The following is a 25,020-nucleotide window of genomic DNA, read 5'->3' as shown; positions in this document are numbered from 1 at the left end:
TTTTGTGTAATTTCCTATTTAGTATTTATTTGACACAACCTCCTCTTCTATATATTACAGAAAAGGGGGAATATGTTGCGTGCACATAAAATGTAATAATATGGATTTGATAATGTAGAGATATGGTATGTAGAGATAGCAGTGAAAGTGTTGTAGTCCATACATTAGTGTTATGAGGGCATTGTGGTGTTGTCATGTTGTGGCTGGCTGTGTAGTGTATGAGCAGCACAGTGACAGGCACAGATCAGGGGTCAGATCCCTCTTCCTGTGCATTGTCAGCTGTGTACACATCATGGCTGCTGCCACCATGGCACCTCTCAGCACAAACTTTCCTTACATTCCCATACACACAAGTTTCCCTGCCCTCGCCTCATCCATGTGTGTGTCCCCTGGCAGGCAGCAGGCCTGAGATCATGTAAGTTTAACCTGTTGTTGATCTGGCAGCCACCATGGAGGAGCTCAGGGACTCACCTTCAGACAGGTCCTCAATGCATTCAAAGGTGATCTCAAACTGGAAGGGGTTGTAGAAGGGAGAGGGGTTATCCAGGACCACTACATTGTTCACCTGAACCTTTGCCATATTTTAGGAAGGCACAGACAATGGGGATGGTTCCTGGGGGCAGAGGTGTGCAGAGCCCTGGTGTCACTGCTTCGTGCAACCCATCAGAAACTTTCCTCCAGCCTGCTGCTGATCTCCCATCTATTCCATGGCCGAGCCCGCTGCAGTCCGCTTCTTATTTTAGTTTTTTATTTCCCCTCTGCTTCCTATCTCACTTCACTACAGCACATTCTGCTCTGTTGCTAGAACAGCGTGTGTCCGTATTGGCTGCTCCCGAGCCCTCCCCTAATGCTAAAAGCTGCACGAAGGAGGAAAACGTACTGCTCGCCGCTACCACAGCTCACAAGGTTTAGCTGCTGCGCCCCCTGCTGGATGACCGCGTCATAGTCACCCGGGAGGATCTGTCACCTGACCTCGTGCCAGTCTGCATGGCTGGAGCACTCACATGGATGCCCTTTTATTTACTCTACACCAAGATGGGGGCAATAAATATATAACAAGCTACCAAAGAACTAAAGGCAACAGTTGTACAGCTAACTTCTTCCATATATCTATTATCTCCATACCTTTATAATGTACCTGGGCCCCTCTGGTCACTGGGAGCTCAGACCTGGGATTATTGTCTTGTTCAGTGTAACTGTGTTTGTTCATTGTGTATACAGTCATATGTGTCATGGTATTGGAGAAATCAGGATATGTACAGAAATGCCCTCCTATTGTATGCTACCTCCCCCTCCTCCGGGGTCACTGTCTGTATCTGTCATTTCAACCCCCTTTTTTAATGTACAGCGCCGCGTCATATGTTGGCGCTATATAAATCCTGTCTATTAATAATAATCTTCAGAGGACATTAGCTACATTCCACACAAATGATAGTTTAAAATATATAGAAAGACGCTTTTATTTAAAAACATTCCCCGATCCAAAGTGAATGATTAAGGGCTGCGAGAAGGTTTTTTTTTTTTTTTTTGCTCATTAATGTAAGGGCAGTCCTCATAGGCGTCCCTTTATGAACATTTCTCCACAGTTTTTGACTAAGTGACAAACATTTCCCCCACTTTCTGTCCTTTAGGCATTGTTCAGCAGGATAAATAGAGGCGTGAATCTCCCCATACATGGATACAGACAGAAGTTCCAACCCTTTTCTGATCTGTCCAAAAGAGAAGCTACTCATTATCCACCTGGGGCTCTGTGTGCCATGCAAACCAGGTTGTCCATGGTCCATGATCAGCTCTGCTATATTCAAAACACTAAAACATCAGCTTTGGATAGACTGATCCGTACAATATTGCTTGTTAGATTGCATGTGCTTGTGCTAAACACAGATTTTATTCTTTGAGTTGTAGTTTTTGTTTACAGGCAGTGACATCAAGTACTGTGTGACTCTTTTTAACTCTTTGTTTTTAACCTTTCATGAAAACCACCACACCCAGGTATTATTCATTAACTTACTAGGTGTTACCTCTTTCTACATGCCTTGACACATCACCATGTGATTACAATAATCCATCATACACATGTAGCAGGTTTATGGGAAAATCCTGTATGTATAGTAAACAGTGTCATTGGTAGATAGGACTGCATCCAGTGGTCACATATGTAAGGCTTATATGTAGGGGATCATAATCTCAATGTGGGAATCTAGGCTGAGAGTAGTATATAAATTGACTTTTTTTTTTTTACCATCGATAATTATTGGAAGTGTGTACGTAGCTTTACACTTATTATTCCTGTTTGCCAGTTCTATGTACACCCACACACATGATGTTACCATTAACCCTACAGCATGGATAGTGTACTGTGAAATACATATTCATTCTGTGCCCATTACTCCTGTTTGTCTGTTGCAATGTATCTATATATAAACATTTTATCCTGTTGGTAAATGAAGAGTAAATGAACATAGCATGTGTTATGTAATGCAGCCTGTAAGATGGGTAAATATTTTTCCTGGAAATATCATATTTGTAGCATGTTCTTAATGTATATCAGTTGTCAGAGTTTCTGAAGCCACCACACCAATAGGATACACCTAAACTTTAAAGAGATCCTGTCACCAGACGGTTAATTTTATTTTTTTCATAAGGGTATATGTACATTAAACATATTTAATGAATTTTTATAAAAGTAAATCCTCCATTTGTGCAAACATCCAAAAGCCGAGGCTGCTACTGAATGTCTCCATCTTAAATGTGATGTCAGCTGACTCAGAGCTGTTACAATCACAGAGTGTGTGTGTGTGTGTGTGTGTGTGTGTGTACACCTGTCACCAAAACTGCCTGCCTGTGCTCATAATGGTGTAATGGTAGAAGTAGATTTGGAGCAGTGTATACCAATCGGAAAGGATCCTGGTTAAGAATCTCTCATTTCTGAAATCTCTCTGTAGGACTGACTGTGACTGCAGTAAAAGACTCTGGAGAGTGGAACCTGGAGGCCGGTGCTCTGGTCTTGGCAGATGGAGGTTTGTGCTGCATCGATGAATTTAACAGTATCAAAGAGCACGACCGAACTAGCATCCATGAGGCAATGGAGCAGCAGACAATTAGTGTGGCCAAAGCTGGGTAAATCTCTTAAATAATTTTTTTGTTTAACTATTACAGTTTTTACTATTTAAGTAGTTCTGTTTTGTCAGCGTTCTGTGGATTATTTACTGTAAGCGTTGCTTTTACATGCTACGAAGGGAAGAGAGAATTCCACCAAAATGATGGTGACGCGCTCAAGGTGGGTGACTCATCACAAGCTCCACATGGATTACAAGCGTTCGTTTTGTAGTCCGTTCTGGATGGATAATACAAACTCTTTTTTTTAGGTGGAGAGATTAAAAAAAGTCAGATCTATGCCAATAGATGTTTCAATAAAAGTGGAAAAAGGAAAAGCAGAAGACATGTGGGTGGTGAAGGGAACAAAACAGTTTCAGTTTTGAAATCATAAATAATGATAAAAAAAATATCTCACCAATGTGACTTAAAAGGTAATTCCAAGTAGTCTAGTGGCCACATCTGTACAGGAACAAACATCCACCATTTATTTGCTTAAAAAAAAGTTTACAATTGCTCTGTCTAGAGCTACTCTCTGGCTGCTTCTTTCAAATGATTTCCCTAGTGTAGTGTAGCCATCCTGTTTGCCCCTTTCTCCTAACCTAAAATAACTCAGCCTCCCCCTTCACAGATCTATACTTTTGGGGGTGGGGCACATAGGATAACTACAATGTTAGGCTTCAAACACATCGGATGATTCACATCTAATAACACTGGGGATTGCATTTTTTGTTGAGTTCTTACACTTGTTTTTTTTTTACTAATTTTTGGGTGGTGAATCCAGAAATAGCTTCATTTTTTTTACTATTACAATCAGTTTTTACAATACAGGGTACCCTCCATTTTTGTCAAAAAACATACAAGTTTTACATACAATGAAAAAATAATGACATAATGTAGAATGTTTGGATCACCTGGTTTTAGGGCAGATCTGGAGGGCAGGAGGCCAATTCCTTTCCACCCAATGCCTCTCACGAGCTCTGCTGTCCCACGTGCACAGATAACGGGGATACTTGGTGTATCTGCGTTGCTGACCAAGAAGGAAGCATACCATTTTAAAGTCAACACAGATGACCCAATTGTGTTGGTGATGTTGCAAAAACTGAATGACGAATTGGGACTGTCCCAAATATATTGCCATTGTGAAGGAGGACACACTTAAAGCTCCGCTTTGAGCTATCGATAAATAGTTGCCATTCAGTTGAGTTATAGATTGGAATTCTCAATTTCTCCATTAAACCAGGTATGTTATGGCAATACACAAAGCCACTGTCAGTTCTAAAGTATTGCAGAAATGCAGTTTCTCTGGCATCTTATCACATGTTCCCTTTGTTCACATCCGTAGACCCTCGACACACTTTGCACACCTTATGAGGGGCCCAAGACTTATCTTGATCACCAAGTTTAAATTTGAAATATGCCAAATAGGCTTGCTCTACTAATATGCTACTGTTGGCCCTTTGACTGGGAATGGTGAAACTACCACAGATATAACAAAATGAATCAGGGTAGTTTAGGGACTTTATGATGAGAAACAGCAGAGCCAGACATGATCAGAAAGAAAGGAAATACGCGTGTAAGTAGAAAAATAAATTTTGCCTATTCACTACATGAAGCAGCGCACAACCTCTAACTACACTGTCTTGCATGTAAATGAATAGCCTATACAAATCCACGCTACTGTAATCGCATTTTTATAAGTAGTAGAGAAAAAAACCTGACGTGATAGTTTTCTTCTAACAGCACTTTCAGAATCAGCATACCTATTTTAGTGTAAAAAAAAGTTCAAAATTGTTCCCCAGTGTAATCGCCCCAGGGCTAGAGAATCTGGCGTGTGTACAATGCTTGTCAGACACCGTTCATAAATCCCTCCTGGCAGATCCATGAATGACGAACCATCGTAATACAAGTAAAGAGGAGGGAGCGCAGCAGGGTGCCACTTCCTCATTCTCCTTCCCTCTCCTTCCCTCTCCATGGAGCAGAATTGACTTGTTCAGTCTTTTGCCATTGGAAAGAATTGTGTGTACATATCCTTAGTAAAAATGCAGTTATCATTTATGTCTCCAGACTCTTTGGGCCTGATTTATTAAAGCTCTCCAAGGTTGGGGAGGATACTAGTGAACCACTTCTAGTGAACCTAGTGATCCAGTGAGTGATCCCGCAAACTTGCAACGGATTTCTTAAGTCATTTGCTATTTGTTACAAATGTTTTAAATCCTGGACCAGATCCATTCCAGGTTTGCTGGATCATCCACTAATTAAAGTGTATCCTCTCCAGCCTTGGAGAGCTTTATTAAATCTGGTCCTTTGAGAGAGCATATATTAGAGGTGACCTCCATGTCAGAATTGAGAGAGATAATCAGATTATTTACTAAAAAAAAAAAAAGTTGGGACAGCCAGGAGAAGCAGTAATTAGTCAAAATTAGTCAGATTAGTCAAAAAAATCATATATCTATATGATTTATCACATGTGTAAAAATAAATTGTATACATTACTGTCCATTGTCATGCAAGCATCTATGACTAAGGGTAAGCTATGGGTAAGCTGTGCAGATCTGGTATATAAGAAAGGGCTACAGCTTTTATGTGGCTCGACTTGGGTTTCAGGATTGGATTTTTGTTATTCATTTATTGAGCATCACATGTAGACGTTACTTCAGTTTCCGGTTTTCAAAAGCTATGTACATCAATCTGCTGTCCCCTCCCACAAGCTATGGTCTGTCTGTATTTGCAAATACACAGGGGGATGTTGTTACTAGATCTACAATAATGTATAGAATGAAAATGGTAATACACATTTCATTAGAAAAGGGGAAAAGGAGGAAATGATCACTGCAATATGTAAGCAGAATAAACTTCCGCTTTAGGGTAGGTTTAGAGCAAAATGGGGTCATCTGTACATGTGCTTGGAACTTGAGTAATGGTTTTGTGTGCATTGCGGTACGTTTTCATTTATTTGAAAAATGCATGACTATCATTTACCCAACAGACACTGCAGCAAGTCATAATGTGATGTGTTTTATTTTTATTTTTGATGCACTTACCAAAGCATTGGCGTGAACTGATGTGGACTCTCAATTTATGGTAAGATTGTGCCAAAATCTAGAGCTACACAGACATATCCTGTCTTACCTTGATACAACCAAACTTCATTGATAATACCTATTTGTGTAGACCTGCTTACTGTCTGCATAGTTCAGTAGAAAAATAAAAGTATTGCACATCTCACAACAAAAGCTTTCATTCTGTGTAATAATACTACTTATAATATTTATCTTCTATTTCTGTGTTAGGTTGGTTTGCAAATTAAATACAAGAACAACAATCCTGGCTGCAACTAATCCAAAGGGGGCATATGACCCAAATGAATCCATCTCTGTTAATGTAGCTCTGGCTAGTCCCCTGCTCAGTAGATTTGACCTGGTCCTAGTTTTACTGGATACAAAAAATGAGGATTGGGACAAAATAATTTCTTCCTTTATTCTGGACAACAAAGGTATAGAATTTGTTTTGCTTTTATAACCTAATCAGACTTTTAAATGAACGGTTGGATTTGTTTGTATGTTTCCATCTTTAGATTAGATTTTTAAGGTTTTATTACATTTCCAGAAGTTGGCTGAGAGTAATTATTTTGGCAAATGTGGAGGATATGCTGAGGCCGAGGCACAGTGTTATATTTTACCAGTGGCACTACTATCACATTTAAATATAATGGCAATCTTCTCTGATTTTTAGATTACCACCACAAATCTGATAAGCTTTGGAGCATGGAAAAGATGAAAACCTACTTCTGCTTAATAAAGACCTTGCAGCCCAAGATGTCTGAAGGAGCCAACATGATTCTATTGCGCTATTATCAGCTTCAACGACAGAGTGATAGTAGAAATGCAGCACGTACCACAATCCGTCTGCTGGAAAGCTTGATACGGCTTGCTGAAGGTGAGCCTCATTCTTGGATGACATGAAAGGACAGCTGTACTTAAATGGTATTCTATAACAGTTAATATGAATATTGTACAACATGTAAACAAGAAAGTACCTGAATCAGCAAGAAGGTCAAATGTGAGCTGTCTGGCGTGTACACTCCTTAGCTATTGGCAACAAGGAAGCAACTTTATTCTCCTTTATACAGTTTCCTCTACATTTTAAATACTATGAGGCTGGCGATGACCATTGCTGCCTCTCCGCTGCTAAGGGATTCAGATCTCAAGCAAACATGTAAATCATGTTGTATGATGCTGCAAGTAAATTTGTATGTTTACTCTTATTTAGTATTAGTTTTATTCAAAGGTTTTGAAATACAATATACGAAAGCTGTCACCAAGTTTTCAGTTCAACTGTGTAGGAGTAAGTTGTAGGGTCTCTGGTTTTAAGGCCATAAAACATGTATTCACATGCCTAGAGGCCAAGTGTTAGCTTTACAGTTATGTGTCCTACTTTATTAGAAGCCTTATTATAGAACAGCCCAGAACTGTGAAAGCATCTGCTGGATAGTTGTGAACTTCCATGTACCCCTTTCATTATTGCCTGCCCTTCCAATTCATTCACGTTCATAAAATGAACAAAAGACGATGTTGTGACCTACTTTTTGCAGGGTGTTTTTTCTTGGAAAACATTATCATGTAATTGTGCATTTCTTTACCTTGGACCCGAAGAGCATTTAGGATATGGAAATGGTAGTGAAGGATAAGCAAGTGTAGAATGATCCTTGATCTGGGCAACCATCATAAGCCATCAGTTGAAAATATATGAAAAAGAAGCAATACCAATATTGGTTAGACGGGTTAGTGATGCATTGGTTATGCCCAGTGGTTTTTTGTAAGAAAAATGGTGCCGGAACTCAGATCTTATTAGTTCTCCAGAGTCCAGACACTGTCCGCCCTGCCCCAGAGGTCACTCCATACAGAGGTATGTGAGGAAAAGAGAGTAGGGAAGGCTTTTATGAGGGCTTTAGAGTTGTAATTCTCCTTTACCATTTAGGCAGCCTCTATTTTCACTGACAGCTGTTCCCCTTCACAGACCTTTTTACAGACTTGGAAAATCTGTTGAAAAAAGGTGCCGGAACTCTGTTCCAGTGAGTTCAATATAAAAAAAAAGGCCTGGTTATGCCAATGCATATTCTGCTAGCCTGTTGGGAAATAATAACCAGATTTAATTACCATGCAGGCTTGCTTCAGTAAAAAAGTAATATGAGATCTTTTAGAAATGTAAAACAACACTCTTCTACCATTCAGGTGGCTTTTCAAATAACTACAAAAACAGCCTTATTGAATAAACAGTTCCAGCAGTAAAACAGTAAGTAGATTGCAGTAGCTCCTGGCAACCACTAGAATAGTGATAGATAGATTGATGTTGGTAGCATATTTGCAGTTAAAGCACAGATTCTAACATAGTTTCACAGGTTATAAAGCTTACAGACCTTGACATTTTATAAGTGTGTTGATTTTGATGTTCTTGTTCCCTGACCAATAAAATAAAATGGTCTTATCTTTCTTCACCTGCTGTCATCCAGTGTGAGTGAAACTATCACCATCATGGGACTTGTAATTATTGCCAACTAAAAGAAAGTGTACATACTTCACAATAATTCTACTTAATGAAAATGGAGAACACAGTAAAAGTTTCTTAAACTAGGAGTTTTCAGGTCTTCTATCGCAGATGAAGAAAGGGGCTGATCATTTTAGATTAGTTGGTTATGTGGCTAACTAGACATACAAAATTATGAACTGCTTTAATATAAAGCTACAACCTATTGTTATAAAGCTGTTTATTTAAAACGGCGTACAGCTGGTTTAGACTAGTTGGCCATTTATCGGTGCAGTGTATGGAAAAACATGGTTATTATAGGGTAGGGTTTATGGACTGAAATACCAGGTCAAATCGACACTCTTTACAGATACAGCCCAAATTATAAATTCTAAACTGTATACAGCTGTTTCAGGCTAGGTAGCAATGTATGATAGCCAAAGTTTGTCTTGAGTAGGGCTAATTAGGAGGCAGATCTCTTTGGTTCCTTATAGCCCAATATTATAAAAAGTCCACATAGGGATTGACACAGGTAGAAAATCAGTATTGTACTGCTGTTTGCATTTTAGTTGCAAGAGTAAGACAGGCAGTGTAATACTATGTAAAGTGATCTTGTATCTAGCAGGCTGTCCAGACCCACTTATAGCATACAGATGGGTTTTTTGTTTCCTATGGTAAAACAGAAATCTCTAACTTCTATCCTTTAAAGATCTGGATGTGTATCTATTTATTGGGTGCCTTTTCATGTTTTTATATAATCTATTAGGCTACATTAAAAATATGTATATACTACAAGCAAAACAGGCCAATTCCTTGAACTACTAATGGCGTATTTTATTTTTTCTATAATCATCTTTGTGGCTTAATATTCCAAACAATGTTTTAGTATTGTCAATATGGGGCATAATACTATGGTCCCACAGATCTGGTTTGCAATATTTAAGTTCCAGTAAATTGGTAATTTTAACAAACTAAGGAGAAATGTAAACATGGGTACAGCAGCCACAGTATTAAATTGACGCTCTTCATAGTTCCATATTTTGGCATTGATAACTCTATGATATATATATATATATATATATAAGATTTCTTTGTATTAGACTCAATACAGCTACTTAGAATTGAATCCAATACAAAATTAATTATTTGAATTTCCCACCACTCCTCCCGCCCACACTGGCGCCATCAGGAAACCCCGGAGATTGTCTCTGCAGTTCGTGGCTGAAGATCGGAGGAGGAGGACATAATGATTTCCTAATAAAGCCCTCTACACGTGAATTATTGTGTGGCCAGTACTAACATCCAATTGTACCAGAACTAAATGTCAGTATGTGATGTCATGGTCCATGTATGTAAGAGTAATAACACATTGGTGTTTTGTTAAAGAACATTAACATTATTAGTATTTCCTTATGCATTGAACAATCTCATAAATGTTTGATTGTCTCCACTTGTTTGTCAAAGCAGAAGTGCTGTTTTTCAAAGCCTTGTGCAAGATATTGTATTTGTGCCTACAGAAATATTTGGCATCGATGCAAAGGTGTCTTGTGTGTTACTGAGCATATTGCTTTGGTGTGCTACCCAAGCAACCTTTTTTTACTAGACCCTATTTACTGCAATGCAGACATACATGAGGGGATTGTGCCACATGCACACATCAACATATTGCATGCAACAATGACATCTGTTTTGCAATTTTCTGTTTTATGAATGTGTGTAATTAAATACACAGACTGTGCTCAGAGTTGTACTCTCCATTTGATGTGTGCTATAAGAGTCTTACACTCCAGATAAGTCACAGCATGACAACACAAAAGAGCAGCAGACACACAGGTAAAATGCAATATTGCTTCCACACTAAGACATTTCTTAGGCTTCTGAAAGTTAATAAGAAGAGAGCCATCTGACCTGCTTTAAGCTGAATTTGGGTTGACATAGACAGGTAGGGAACTGTATAACATGTCTGATGGGAACAAAGGCTCTTTGACACAGGCCCTAGACCTGATTGTGGCAGGAACACTGCAGTCATTCTATTGGGAAGAAGGATAGTTTTATACATTTTATGTAAATACTCAACTGGGAAAACTTGATTCATCAAGGTTTTCTACAACCTGTTTAAAGATTCATTTTACAGCATCATCTGTTTTTCTTTAGCCCATGCAAGATTGATGTATCGAGATGTTGTGACTATAGAAGATGCTATCACAGTGGTATCAGTAATGGAGTCATCTATGCAAGTAAGTATATTTAGTTAAACCTAAAGCCTGTGACAAGTTGATTGCTTCATATTTTAATATAAAGCAGATGTTCTTTGTGTCAATGCCATTTGTTTACATCTTTGAAAAAATACAAAATGTTCTGGTATAACAGGAGTTTTTAAGTAAACATTGAAGGATAAGTTTACTTTAAATATGTTAACTATAAAGTGATAAACCTAGTTTACAAAAGACAGAATTTTCAAAAACCCAATATTTTCTATATAAATGAAGGATACTTTTGGATAATAAAGGTGTGTGGCATAAAGGTATGTTGTCTGGAGTAAAAACAAAATGATGTCCATAAACTATGTATTTCTTACCCACATCCCAAATATTATATATATTACTCCCCAGAGTGTTTTAAAGTGGTTGTGGTAGAGTAAGTAAAGTACTTAAAGATAAGTACAATGCTCATGAGACAAACCTTGGGCATCAAATTGCTTTTTGGATATAGTATTTGCCTGGCTGTTATCTCACCTACCAGGTTCAGAAGCTTCCAAAAATCTCACCTGGGCCAAGTATAGAGACCAACAAAGCAATAAAAGTACTAATCTGCATATTTGTTTAAACTATTAATAGAAAATAGGATCAGCTGTCTCACAGATTTCCTTTGAGTACGTTTCCAATATGCTTATCAGTGGTTTTTAAAAATTTGTTTTCCTCCATTTTTTTGGGACTCATACAAGGTTAAAATCTGACACTCCATTAAATAAAATCTTAGACTTCTGAGACCCAGATAAATGTACTTTCAAAAAATAAATAAAAGAGACAAGTTCTGCTTTTGTGGTAGAAACTCTGCATCTCTTTCAGTAGAATCTGTACAGTTCTGTTTAGAAAATAATTGTATTGCAAAAAATGGGTCATCTGAAGAGTACATTTTGACCAAAGTAAAAATCAAGGAACTTTCCAGTCAAAACGGTTTATATCATATAATGCTTGCTATGGTGGAGAATAGAAACTAAAAGAATGCTTTTTTTTTTTTTTTTTTTTTTTCTTCAATGTAGGGGGGCGCCTTACTAGGAGGGGTAAATGCGCTGCATACATCATTCCCAGATAATCCAAGGGAGCAGTACCAAATGCAGTGTGAACTCCTCTTGGAAAGACTGGGACTACAAAATATATTGAGGGAAGAATTGCAGAGATTGGAGAGGTAAATAGATTGATTTTGTATGAAAAACTATATAGGTATATACTTTTGAATTCTGCTAAGTACCTGTACAAGGAGACAAAGCAACTTTCGCATTAACTAAACACAGCATTTTATGAGTGTCATTTAAAAAAAAAAAAAATGTTTATAGGCATGTTTACCAATCTTTAAAGGTAAATCTGTTTCAAGTGAAAATGATACAAATTATCCAAGTTTAACATTTTCAGTTTTTAGGGTATTTTATCAGCTGTTAATGGTGCGTTACCAAATCACGGCTACTACTGTAAGATATCCTGGGGCTTAATCACGGGACAATTCAGAATTCCACCTGTCCTGTGGTGCCCTGTGAGCCCTGCATAATGCACTTCATTTTATTTTTTGTTGTGTCTTGAGGAAGGAGCTAGATTTCCAGCAATGGCATACATTTAGGAGTGATGTAGATAGTAGTTTTAGTGCTATATAAAACTTTGAATACCAGTTCTTACATGTGCACCTTGCTGAACTGCTCATAAAAATGTTATGTAGTTTGAATTAGCAGCCACAAATTAGGATAAATTCAATTTTAGGTGAGCCACCTTTCCATGTAAATGTGTCTAGGAAAATGTCAAGCTTTTCCCTAGCAACCATTCACATTACAACTACTGTTTTTGTAATTCAGACTGAAATAGTGGAAACTAACATCTGTTGCTTTTGAATAGGCAGCTTTGTCTATTTGGCTGGTATCCTATATTCAGATGAGCCTCAGTTTGATATCGTACAGTAAAATAGTTAATGTGTCAGGTAGGCAAAAAATGTTTTTTTTCTTGTGTTTTAGCTGCTTTCACATTTCTTTTCAAAACAGGCAGCAGTATCTGGACATGAGTCAACTACAGCAGGGAGGGAATAATACTACTGCCACCACTGCGGGTTCTGTCACTGATATAACACCCTATGGTGATATTGTGAATCCCCACACTTCAGAAATGGAACATACCAGAGAAAATGTCTGCAATGATGAAAACACCAAAAATACACAGAATATTGAACAATTTTCTTCTCCCCCATCATCTACTGATTCTACAACAAATACAGTTTCACATATGTTAGCTGACCAAAGCATACAGCTTGGATTTTCTGAAGAACATAACAGCAGACACCGACTAAATCCTTTAAACTGCGAAAACAAGATGACCACTAGTTCCGGTCTAGAATGGTATGATTTTATGCAGACAGGAAGACAAGGTATCCATATTTCTCCAATATCTAAAACAAAAGAGTGTATAACCACAGCACCTCAAACAGAAGATTCACCAGAATTTGAACCCACCAGTTGTAATTTTAGAAAAAGTACTATGACTGAAAATGCAGCAAAGCAACCAACTGAAAAAAGCTCATGTGAAACTAAAGGAAATAATTTGCCAGACGAAGTTGTCACTGAGCATGTGTCTAAAAAATGGCACAAACTGAATAAAAAGTCTATGAAAAGAACAGAAAATGGACCCTCTATAGCAGAGGTCCATGGACATGGGGATCCTTCGGAAGAAGCAGCCATTTTATCTGGAAGTCCTCTGCATAGCACCCCAGCCCGAGGCAGGAAAAGGTCACTTGCTCATAGGGATCCAGAGAAAGGGACATCAGATGTTCAGGATCCTGAGCTGCAGGCCAGATTGGCCCAACTAACTAAGTTTTCATTTAAACAAAAGACAAAACTCCTACACAGCCCAGATATAGAGAAAGAGTTGACTGATAACAGCAGGGAAGACATTGTGGGTACTGAACCAAAGCAGAAACCTGGCCCTGAAGAAAAACTCCGCAGGCTTCTCAAGGCATCGGTCAGCTCAGATAAAACCAGTTCTGTGAGGCAAGATAGAACTTGCGCTGCCACAACAGAAGTTTTATTGGATAAAGAGGCACCTGTTGTAAGTCATGTTGTGTCCCCTTTATTAGGGAATGAGGATAATAAGCAAAATGAGCCCTCACACAGTCGCAAGGTCTCTTCTGGTACACTTGCTAGGTTGGCAAAGTTTTCCTTCACTGCATCTGAAGACAAGCCATGCGTTGCACCTGGAATTGAAAACCCTTTATCCTCCAGGAACTTGGAAGCAGGAGGAAAAAGAAAATGTTTTCAGCTGGAGCCTCTCACCAACAAAACTTTAGGAACAAGTACATCACTCTTTTGTAGTACAGACTTTGATGATGAAACATTAGATATGGATTGGAATGCTGAGATAAAAGGAAAAAAATGATTTTTTTTTTCATTGTTAAAAAAATAAATATATATATTTTATATATATTTTTATTTATTTTTATATTACACTTTAAAGTGTTTCTGCTTGCTCTATGGTTAAAAAAATTTGCAAGTATCTGACCAAGAGGTTTATAAAAACATTCTCTGTTCTTTAAGCAGCCAGTAGGTGGCAGTGCAGACTGCCTAGACTCATGCGTAGAAATCCTGTGTATTTGTGATAAAGTGAAAATAAATGAAAATAATGTCTTACGAATAAAAATGAAGGTTTTTCTCCAGTTTAGGTTTGAGTAATTATTCTCTGGTAATGACTGATTCTGTGTCACCATCCAGTTGTTGGTTTGAAGGGTCTCTATTTATCTATAAAGATTGTCTATTGGTGAATCAGTCATTGAGCACACAGGTACCAGGAAGTTTCACCTGCAGTGAATACTTATGTTACCCCTTTATTTTTAATAAAAATATGCCCCCTTGTGTTTTAAGTTTAATTAAGACATTTTGATCTATGAATGCCTTGAAAAAGTAAATATAAATAAATGCTAAAGAATTGGTATTTTCTATAGGTTAGTGAATTTTTATCCTTCTAGGTCCAAGAAGGCAGAAATCCTCCTTCAGATGTCCATATCACTGCCTGCATGATGTAGACATTTCTTGTTGGCAGAGTATTGCTGAAATATTGGTTCCCCACACCTGGGAACACTGATTGGATACACAGACAGCAGATTAAGGTGTGTAAACTATTGCTTTGGGAGACTTTAGATAGTTGGGGTTGTGGTGTTAAAGTATGTCTTTGGAAGAGGGGTACAGGGGAAGAGATGTAGTAAAGACATCCATACAATAAATAATTGACATTTTAACTTTTCCTACTCCCTTCAAAACTCAAAACAAGTTTTGACTTCAGATTTGTTTTGTTTTATAGAAATAATCTTAGTATTATATCTGCCAGTTGCACTCCACTGGGATGTATACAACAAAAAATTCATACCAAAGAGGCCATAAACATATATACTAAAAATTGCAGTTTTCCCAAATTTGGACATTAAGCTTCCTACCATGTACAGTGTGTGTATATATGCTATATACACATGTCAATATTTTTCTCAGTAAATATATTTCTAATGGGGGTATTGACATGATATTTACACCAGATGTCGGTAACAGCCCAAGTAATCCACACATGCAAAGAAAATATATCTATAAGTTATATGTAATACAGTGGAATGGCACAATAATTAAGTATTGAACACACTCGCTGAACTGTATTTTAATACTTAGTAGAAAAAGCCCTTGTTGGTAATGACAGCTTTAAGACGCCTCCTGTATAAAGATACTCGTCGCATGCATTGCTTAGGTGTGATTTTGACCCATCATGTAACACAAACTGTCTTTAAATTGTCTTAAAGTTTTAGGAGCCTCTTCTATGAACTCTGAACCTCAGTTCTTTCCATAGATTTTCAATTGGATTCAAGTCAGGTGATTGACTGGAACATTCTAGAAGCTGTATTTTCTTTCTAGGAAACCAATTTTTGGCTGTGTGTTTGGGATCATTGTCTTGCTGAAATGTCCATGCTCATTTCATCTTCAGCATCCTGGTAGATAATAGCATTTTGTTATCTAGAATGTTTCTCTATTCATCCTTCCTTCAATAATATGAAGTCTGACAGTACCATATGCTGAAAAACAGCCCCCCACCCCATGATGTTCCTACTTCCAAACTTCACTATTGGTATGGTGTTTTTTTTGGTGACGTGCAGTGCCATTTATCCTGTAACATGGTGTGTGCAATGACATCCAAAGAGTCCAATACCGGTCTCATCTGACACTGGCTTGTCCAAATGTTGTGCAGCAAACTTTAAACAAGCTTCAACATGCTTTTCCTTCAGCAATGGAGTCTTGCGTGGTGAGCGTGCATAGAGGCCATGTCGGATGAGTACATTACTTAGTGTTTTCTTTGAATAAACTATACCTGGTAATTTCAGGTCTTTCTGAAGCTCTTTGCAAGTGATCATTGGCTCTTGGGTAACTCTTCTGATTATTCTTTTGACCCCTCTATCAGAAATCATGCAAAGAACACCTGGTTGTGGCTGGTTTAGGATGAAATGATGTTACCACTTCCGGGTTATGGCCCTAACTGTGCTGACTGGAGCATTCAGAAGCTTAGAAATTAGGTCTGTAACCAATGCCATCATTATGTTGCAAGGTCCTCAGAAAGCTCTTTGCTTTTTCCCATCATTAGATGCTTCTTGTGTGATACCTTTTTTTTTGGCCATCAATTAGAACTAAACCAGCTGATAATAATTTGCCCTGATAGTATTCAGAAAGCAGTCTGACCCCCTGACAGATTCCAGCAGGTTTCTTAGCTTTCTATGCCTTTTTGCTTTCATGTTTAATACTTATTCCCTCTGCCATTCCACTTTATTACACATAATTTATGGACAAAATAATTTTGATTTCTTTGTATGTGTGGATTACTTGGCTTAGTACCGACATTTGGTGTAAATTTCATGATAATAGCCCCATTAGAAATATATTTACTGAGAAAGAAGTATTCAATACTTATTTTCCCCGATGTACATTTTAGTGCTTTGTCTTTCTAAATACCTTTTGTAGTGTTTGTGGATTTATTTTATTGATATCTAAGCACATGTCCCAATAATAATTTAGGTGTTGCATTTGCTTTAAGAGCAAACTTTCATCCGATACTAGCCCTGAAGCGATAATCGGACAAGAATCATCTGACATGTACGTAGTCTTAGATATAGCCAAGTGCTTGTAAACAAGCTACATGCTTGCAAATCAGTGACAATGCTCATGGCTCGCATCCTGCAATATCTTATCCCACTGTAGTCCCACCAGATAATAGCCCACATGAGTGTGGTAACTCTCCTCTGAATTCAGGAACAATGCAGAATTGTTGCCACACTGTAGGCTGAAAAAAAAACTGTAATTCACGATTGGTATTCCAATAGGTTAAAGGCCTAATTAAATCAGCTGCAATTTGATCTGAACTGATGTGTCAAATAAAAATATTGCATCTTCACCCCATTAAAAGAAATTCCAGAGGCGCCAATTTTATAAACCAAGAATGTGTTATAAAAGAAGTTAAAAGGTGAGGTGAAAATTTTTCTACAGTCAACCAGATAGTTTAGGAGTGGAAAAATAGTCTCAATGGAATAAATTCTTTATCATAGCTTTTCTCTGGAGGATTTACAGTATTGGTAGTGCACATTGTGATATTCCCTAGACAGCGTCCATATCGTATTGTCTGATCCCAAAAAGTACAAGTTAACTGCCAACATCCCTAAATTAGATTATAGAAAAGAAGAAACATAAGCATATGAGACTTTTAAGGCAGTGAATACCATGATATGGTATTCACTGCCTTAAAAGTTCCATATGCTTATGTTTCTTCTTTTTTATATTCCCTAGACCAGATATCAGCAAACTCTGGCCTTTAGGCCAGATATGGCTTCGCCGGTAGTTTGTTCCGGCCTAACGCACCCTGGCCGATCTGGCTTAATCCTGGCCGGCAAGCCACGGCTCCGGAACCAGGGAGCATTAGGCCGGAACAAACTACTGAAGCTCCGGAGCCACATGCGGCTCTTGAGCCTCCTCCTGCTGTAAATCCCCTAATTACCGCGGCCGGCATTAACACTTCCTCCGCTGGGGTAAATAGGGAACGCCCCCTACGCAATGCATACAGAGGAGAGGGATTTCCCTTCAGGGGCCGCTCCTGGTGGGGCGGAGCTGTTAGGGCAAGCTCAAGAGAGAGTCTGGTCTAGTGTGCTCCTGCCCACCCCTGAAATGGCCTTGTTACCACAAAAGTTTGCCTACCTCTGCCCTAGACAGTTAACAAAGAACCTTTACCATATTATGACATTTTTTAAAAACTTATGTTAAAACATCAAACATTAATTATGTTAATTACAACTGATCTCATTATAAAACCTAATGTCCATTTTATGTTTCACAGCACTAATTAATCTGTTGTATGACAAAAAATAAGGTATTGTGTAAACTATTTGAACTGTGAAATATGCCAAGGGTAATAAATTAATTTGAAGCTGTATCAAGTTCAGTTCTAAACTACAATAGTAAGATCTAGAATTAACAGTTCAACAATTTGGGTATGCAGCATGATCCTGTTTAAAAAAAAAAAAAGTATCAAATAAAAGAATTTTTGATAAATGCTATAGAATACCCTACCCAAACTCTTGTTGTCATGTTTTTTCCCTTGTACATGATCAGGTGATCAAAGTAAATACAGCTTCCCATTACTGTTAACATTTACTTTGCTAAGTGAGCAGCCTATACACCAGCCTTTCTCTAACTTTTTAACATGGGGAAACTTAAAATAACTTCCAGGTGTTTAGGGCCTGATCAGGCCTTTGTAAAATCAGGATACTAAAACTGGCTTGAAGAAAAAATGCTTTACAGGTAAGAACAGATTACCATAAAGACCACAAGGTGCAGCAAATGTTATGACACTCCAGCAGCACACACAAAGTATATAAAACATTTTAAGACTAGCAAAACTTCTTTTTTGCAAAAGGGACAATCTATGACCTTTCTGCAATGCCACAAGTTTACCTGCCTGTTCCCAACCCTCTCTATACTGTACACTGAGCTTCACCTGTGCAGCCCCATGTACAATCCTAACATAGCTGGCTACCGGGTATTACTGAACTCCCTGCATGTGTATGTGTGGGAATTACATTGTTTCAGGTAAAGATACTGTGCAACAACAGGAAGAGGAGAGTTTACCAAATATTTTTGAATAGCAGGTACTTTTATTTAATTTAAAGACATCACCTATCCCATCTTCAACTAAGAACCTGCCTGTTAAGTTTTTTACACCTAGGGTTAGTTCTATTTTAGGTACCAATACTACAACAGGTTGTCAAAATTCATATCTTGTCATAATAGAAAGGGCAATAAGGGGAATAAAGTTTTGTATCTAGTAATATTACATGTTTTGAAATGTACCAATTAATCAAAATGTTAAGGACTCTCTTTATATATACCCTATTTTTTCAAATCTAAAGTGTAATTTTTGGAAGAAAAAAAACTATATACATGACTTCAGTATTCTTGAAAATGCCTCAATCTGTCAAATAGTAACAACAACAGGCACTGACAAAGATGTTAAAAGCTTAGTCCAACCAACACATATCTCTTGATGATGGCGGATCAATTTACCTGTTGACTCATGTCTTTTGGAACTTACATTGGTGAGATCTTTATGCGAATATCCCATTAACAATATTTCACCCATTAAAAGGTTGTTAACATCCTATTAATAGGTTCTGCATTTCTGTCTTTTGAACCTCATTTCAATTATTATATTGTTGTTTTGACCATAAAATTACAATTATTTGAAATGGTTATTTTTAAGGATGCAAGCAATCTAAATGGCTACTGAGTGTTAGGGATGCCTTTAAATTATTGTTGATATAATATTGAATCAAAACACTCTGATCACAACACAAACTAACATTTTCTTAAGTCATATGATCCTCATGTCCAGGTTGCCAAGTTGATCACATTGATTTGGTGATGAACAGAAATATTTATTACTATGTGTCATAGTGATTACATGGCTTTCTTGATCAACAAAGTCATATGATTAGCTATCCTTCTATCAACACTTTAAATGCTAGTAAAAATGTATTCTTGTTGTTTACCTCCCTGCATATGCAAATAAACACAACTTAACAATGCCTAATGAACCTCTTTAACAGCTTCCTCTTCTTTTATAAATGAACACCAATGTCTTTTTTTTTTTAGACCCCTTACATTTGTCCATATTCCGTTTTACAGGGTCCTGGTTATGTTTCCAGAATCTCACAATCATACATGAAGGATGTATTTTACAGACCTAAAATAATGAATCTTAGGCTTCTGTTACATGCAGGATCAATTAATAACTTCCTATTGCATTTTATAGCAGAGCCAAGCTTTTAGAGTGAAGTGATGAGATAAGCGGAGGTCTGAGTGCCTTTTATTTCCTGTTAGAGTTAAATTAATAATGTATACTGTCTGCATCATTCCTCCAGGGCCTCTATTGTTACTTGGATCAGTAACCAAAATAATTCTGTTCAATCCGCAACCTTACAAGTTTATGAAGGATAATATCCAGCAGTGCTGGGGGTTTGGAGCGTATGACTTTTTAGAAATGTATTGATGCAACAGAGAGGAAATCATCAATGACAGATTGATTGTTGCCTTTTTATGCCAAGATCATATTACAAACTATACCACTGATAATAAGTGTGTATAAATCCTAACTCCAGGCACACAAAAAAACACTCTACAAAAAGCAAATAAATATATTTAAATTTTAGAAATCTGCCATATAATATAGCCTTCATTGGTGCACCCCAGGTGTTGCATTAGGGAAAAGTAATGATACCAGTATTGCATTTCAGAACTACATACTTGCTTCTCTAAGCAGATATAGATGGCACTGGTGCCTTATGGCTTTTTAGTGCCCTCACGTTCAGCCCCCTGGCCTTATGGAGTTCCAAGACATAGGGTCAAAACGTTAAAAACATGAAAAACAAACTTGCTCACTTGCTGGGGTTGCTATTTTAAAGTGGACCTAACCTAAAATTTCTACCTTACAAAAAAGGGTAGATTGGCTAGGTAAGGTAAAAAATTGCAGTGCAAGATCAGGTGACGTATGAAAAAAGGCACAGAAGATGGTGGTGCCCAATGCTTCCTCCATGCCGAGGTGAAAGTCGATACTAGGACAACATGGGACCTGATCCAGAAGACCTCTGGAGAGATCTATGGATCTGCATAAGGTAAAGGTAAGTGAGATTTTTTTTCTTTTAAGTTTACTTCTGCTTTAAGACCAGGGCCCTAAATTAAGCACGCTGGTCAGAGACTACTGGGGCCAATTCCATGGCAAAGAGTTTTAGAGTGTGGCCACTGCAATCTGAGATTTATAGCTGCCAACTCACAACACTATATCATATTCTGCTACCCTGTGTCATGTAGCTGGCCACATAACTTCCATATATCCTGATATCTCAAAAAAGGTGAGTTGTAGGGACCTGAAAATGTGGGAGCCAGTGACTTTCCTACCGATCACCCCCAAATTTCATCAATATGGCATCAATATAATATACATAGCTATAGCTATCAAATCATAACAAGTTTCCGCTTTATACAACACATGGTTTAGGAGATGTGAGGGTTTTACTACAGGCAGCATTATACCAGCAGACTCCGCTCTCATATTGTGCTACCAATGACATCACTGTACATTCCGGTTAGCCAGGGTAGCACAATACGATGGGTAACATGATGTTATAGGACACAGATGGACTGTTTATCATTGTTGCCACAATGGCAAAATATATAGTCACACATTCAGTTTGAGCATCAGTTTGAGCGTTTGTACAGATTTCTCCTTGTTGATTTGCTAATGTGTCCCAGTTCTTAGAAGGGATCAGCTTACCTTGATTGGTCTACAAAATTCTGATATTTCTATTTTGTAAATCAGCCCATATGTGACTTGCCTATTCAAGTCGCAATACCTCTTAACCAATAACAATAATCCAACCTCCTTTGCCGACAAGGACACTCCATCATCTACGCTTCTTGGCCACTTTCCTTTTGCAGAATTCCACCCTGGGTAAGCTCCAGTGTAGGATGGTGTTGAATATTTAACATTATCTGTTTGATTTTCTATATTTAAACCTCCTATTTGTCACAAAAAAAGCTAAAGAGGCCTGATCAGAAATATTTTAGAAAAGCACGAAGATGACCATTTTGGACTGACCTACTTTCTGCAGCCAACTTTGTTCTTTCTATGAAAATGTTTTGTAAAAACAGCATGTACCCACCACAGAAATGCTATATGTGCCCGCTCTCCTACAATTAAAGCATGGAACTAGATGTCCCTGTCATCATCAGTGTTTTGTTATGATTCTCTTTCATCACAGGACTGCAGCCAGCAGGCATTTTAACAGCTGTGCCCCTTTCTATGTCATTTTCCACCTGGGTGCCACTTCCATCTCTGGAGCTTACTAGGAGATATTTCTGCCAACCTTGCGTAAAGTGACATTTATATAACCTATTCCTCTTCAGACTGTGTATGCATGCATGTATAACATTACACAGGAGAACGACTGGGGCCAGTTTATAAAAACTGAAGTGACATATTTTAATGAGATGCTTACAGGGATTGTGTTTGAATGTTTACATTCCTAGTTTGAGTTTCTTTCCATCAGCTGTTCTAATTAGTTTAATGCAATGAACATTTTATACATGGCACTTTTATTAAATATGTTTTATGCATGGAGGTTTCATATATTAGTATTTTTTTTTTGTGCCACCCATGGAAGAACTAAAATGCCATTCCCTACAAAAAAAAAACCTTCCCACCATTCTATTATTATCACTATAGACCTTAGGCATTTACGTGCTCTCATAAAATTTGAATTCTCTCTCTTCATCTATCAATCATTGGTATACCAAGCCTGAATCAAATGTTTGGTGATGAAAAGCATTTGTTAGGACATGTTGAACCCCCCAAACAATGGGGTTACATTATACAGATTTGTCACCTCTACACTCCATTCATAGAGGAGGGAGGGAAAGAAGGGTCCTGCACTCAAATAGTGGTCCTTACAAATGATCGGGGAAGCGATCGCTGTTCAGTGTGTCCAAATGTGCTGCAATTTTGGTTGTGTTCAGTCCCTTTTATTTTAATCGCCTTGCCCAGTATGGCTCATTGCCAGGTAAGCATCTGATATTGGGCTACAATACAGGGTAGAAGCTACAGCCAAATGGATTGAGAACAGAGGTGTTAATTAACCATATCTCCATTTTATTTAGGCAGCAGCGCGAGAAATAGAGTCACAGTACAGAAGACTGACCATACAGAGAACAATAGTGCTCTATGCATCCTCCCTGTGGTAAGGCTCCTGAAAGATCCAAATATTGCCTGAGAGAAGCCTATTACACTTTTCATGTTTTCCTGCTTTTTTCCAGGCCAGCAGCAGCCTGCAGACATTAAATAGAATGTGAGAGAGAAAAAAATGGGTTAAAATCAATTGTGCACACATTGTCTGGACAGTATGTGGTCAATAAAAGGAGGATGTGCAGTTATTATTGGCTGGTTAATTCACCTTGCATGAATGGCTGGGGTTTAATGTCCAGACAAGACCCCGAAACCCTTAAAACTGTGGTGCCTGTATGACTGTTTGTGGTTTACAATTAGATCCAAAAGAAAACAGATATAACACATAATATGAGTATTTTAAATTACAGCATTTGTGAAATGCAGAGAAAAATCCCAAAACATCTTATGAAATGACCCAGTTGGCAATTAATATCTGGAGACCTCATGCAAATTGATAGCACATTTCCTCAGTCATTACATGTGTGGCTTTAAGTCGGCCCAAAGCAGGATTTAAAAATTGAGTGGTGCAGGACAACAGGGAATTTTTAGCTAACCTCGTCTCCAAGGAAATGGTTTAGGATCTATCCTAAGGGCATATTATTTTACATATTCAAATTCAAATTGATTTTTTTACTTAATCAGTATTTTAGATGCAATAGTTTTCATTGCATGTTGTAAAGGGCTTCCCCGGAAAAAGTGGGAATTCCTTATTTTACATGCTTCAGATCAGCTTCTTATATGTTTATATCTAATAGCCAGGAAACTAGTATTCATAAGGATAGGTCAACAATGGTACCCTTGTTTATGCTTTCATAATAGAATCCATTAAAAGCAGAACTCCAGCCAATATTATAAAACAATAGTCCATAAAAATAACAAAGCCAGTGTTTGCTGCAATATTCACCTGCAATCCACCTATTCTACTTGCAGTGCATTATTCTGGCCTTGTTGTACAGGGAGGCTAATTCTAGATCAAATGCAATTACCATTGCATGTTTATTAAAAATAAATGTAATAATGTTTGAATGATAACATAGGTGTATTAATGGGAGTTTTTGTTATACCTGTCTAGAGTTCAGCTTTAAAGCCAAAGTGTATACAATTGAAAGCATTGTATATTTCCATTAAGGCCTTGTCATCTTTTGCTGTGTCCTTGTGTCAGAAGTACAGGGTGAGCTATATGAAGACATGACAATGAGGACCAAATATTTTAAATATTCTTTTTCCTGGCTCCAGTCCAGACCCATTCTCTTCTATGTGTTCAGGGGTCCCTGTACATTTTACATTTAGCACTATTTTGAAGTGTGCTGAAATATTTCACGTCATGTCCCAACCACAAATGCTAAGCTTTTTGTGCGAACGTCATCTTCCAATGTTTAGTATTAGTTGGTACTGTTCTCCTGGAATATTAAAGTACCATTAATCCCATCATCTCCTCATGTTACAATGTTACATACTTAGCTAGGATGAAAACAGATCTTCACCTAGTTCAACCCTCATGTTACTTCACAGGGAGCAAGCAAAAATAACTCCTGTGCAATCCTAGCCAGTCTTTTTCCACTGATGCAGAAAAAAAGAGCAGCTTTGTGTATACAGCCAGCAACACACAGGGCTGGGAATACTTCCACTCCACAAGAGCAGTTATTAATCTGGCTCTGCTCATTGAAGTGTGAACACTGTGATTCCTGTGATGCCTGATTTTAATGCGGAAGAGCTTTAACCCTGTGCCAATTAGTAAACCATAAAATAGATAGCCACACTTTGCAACTTCTAAATGAATAATAAAACATAAAGTAGGCATAGGCAACTTACTTTTTTTCAAGCAAATCAACTAAATACACTCTAGAATTCTGTG

The 25,020-nt window shown here is 37.8% G+C and overlaps 2 protein-coding genes across 2 annotated transcripts in view; one reads left to right on the top strand and one right to left on the bottom strand.

Annotated features, from left to right (window-relative positions):
* ASF1A (anti-silencing function 1A histone chaperone) overlaps positions 1 to 870 on the bottom strand; it is a gene marked incomplete in the record, with an annotated part of 7,059 nt that extends 6,189 nt beyond the window's left edge. The window contains 1 exon segment of the mRNA XM_072408822.1: positions 472 to 870. Coding sequence (XP_072264923.1) covers positions 472 to 580 — 109 coding nt within the window.
* The window catches only part of MCM9 (minichromosome maintenance 9 homologous recombination repair factor), a 32,210-nt gene extending 17,681 nt beyond the window's left edge, over positions 1 to 14,529 (top strand). Inside the window, exons 7-12 of the mRNA XM_072410209.1 lie at positions 2,946 to 3,120; positions 6,390 to 6,592; positions 6,832 to 7,035; positions 10,777 to 10,859; positions 11,885 to 12,030; positions 12,869 to 14,529. Of these exons, the coding sequence (XP_072266310.1) occupies positions 2,946 to 3,120; positions 6,390 to 6,592; positions 6,832 to 7,035; positions 10,777 to 10,859; positions 11,885 to 12,030; positions 12,869 to 14,252 (2,195 nt within the window). The 3' untranslated portion in view covers positions 14,253 to 14,529. The remainder of the gene's footprint in view (positions 1 to 2,945; positions 3,121 to 6,389; positions 6,593 to 6,831; positions 7,036 to 10,776; positions 10,860 to 11,884; positions 12,031 to 12,868) is intronic.
* The last annotated feature ends 10,491 nt before the right edge of the window (positions 14,530 to 25,020 follow it).

The sequence above is a fragment of the Pyxicephalus adspersus genome, chromosome 4, assembly GCF_032062135.1.
Source record: "Pyxicephalus adspersus chromosome 4, UCB_Pads_2.0, whole genome shotgun sequence".
Lineage (NCBI taxonomy): Eukaryota > Metazoa > Chordata > Amphibia > Anura > Pyxicephalidae > Pyxicephalus > Pyxicephalus adspersus.
This window is presented reverse-complemented; position numbering and strand designations above follow the sequence as displayed.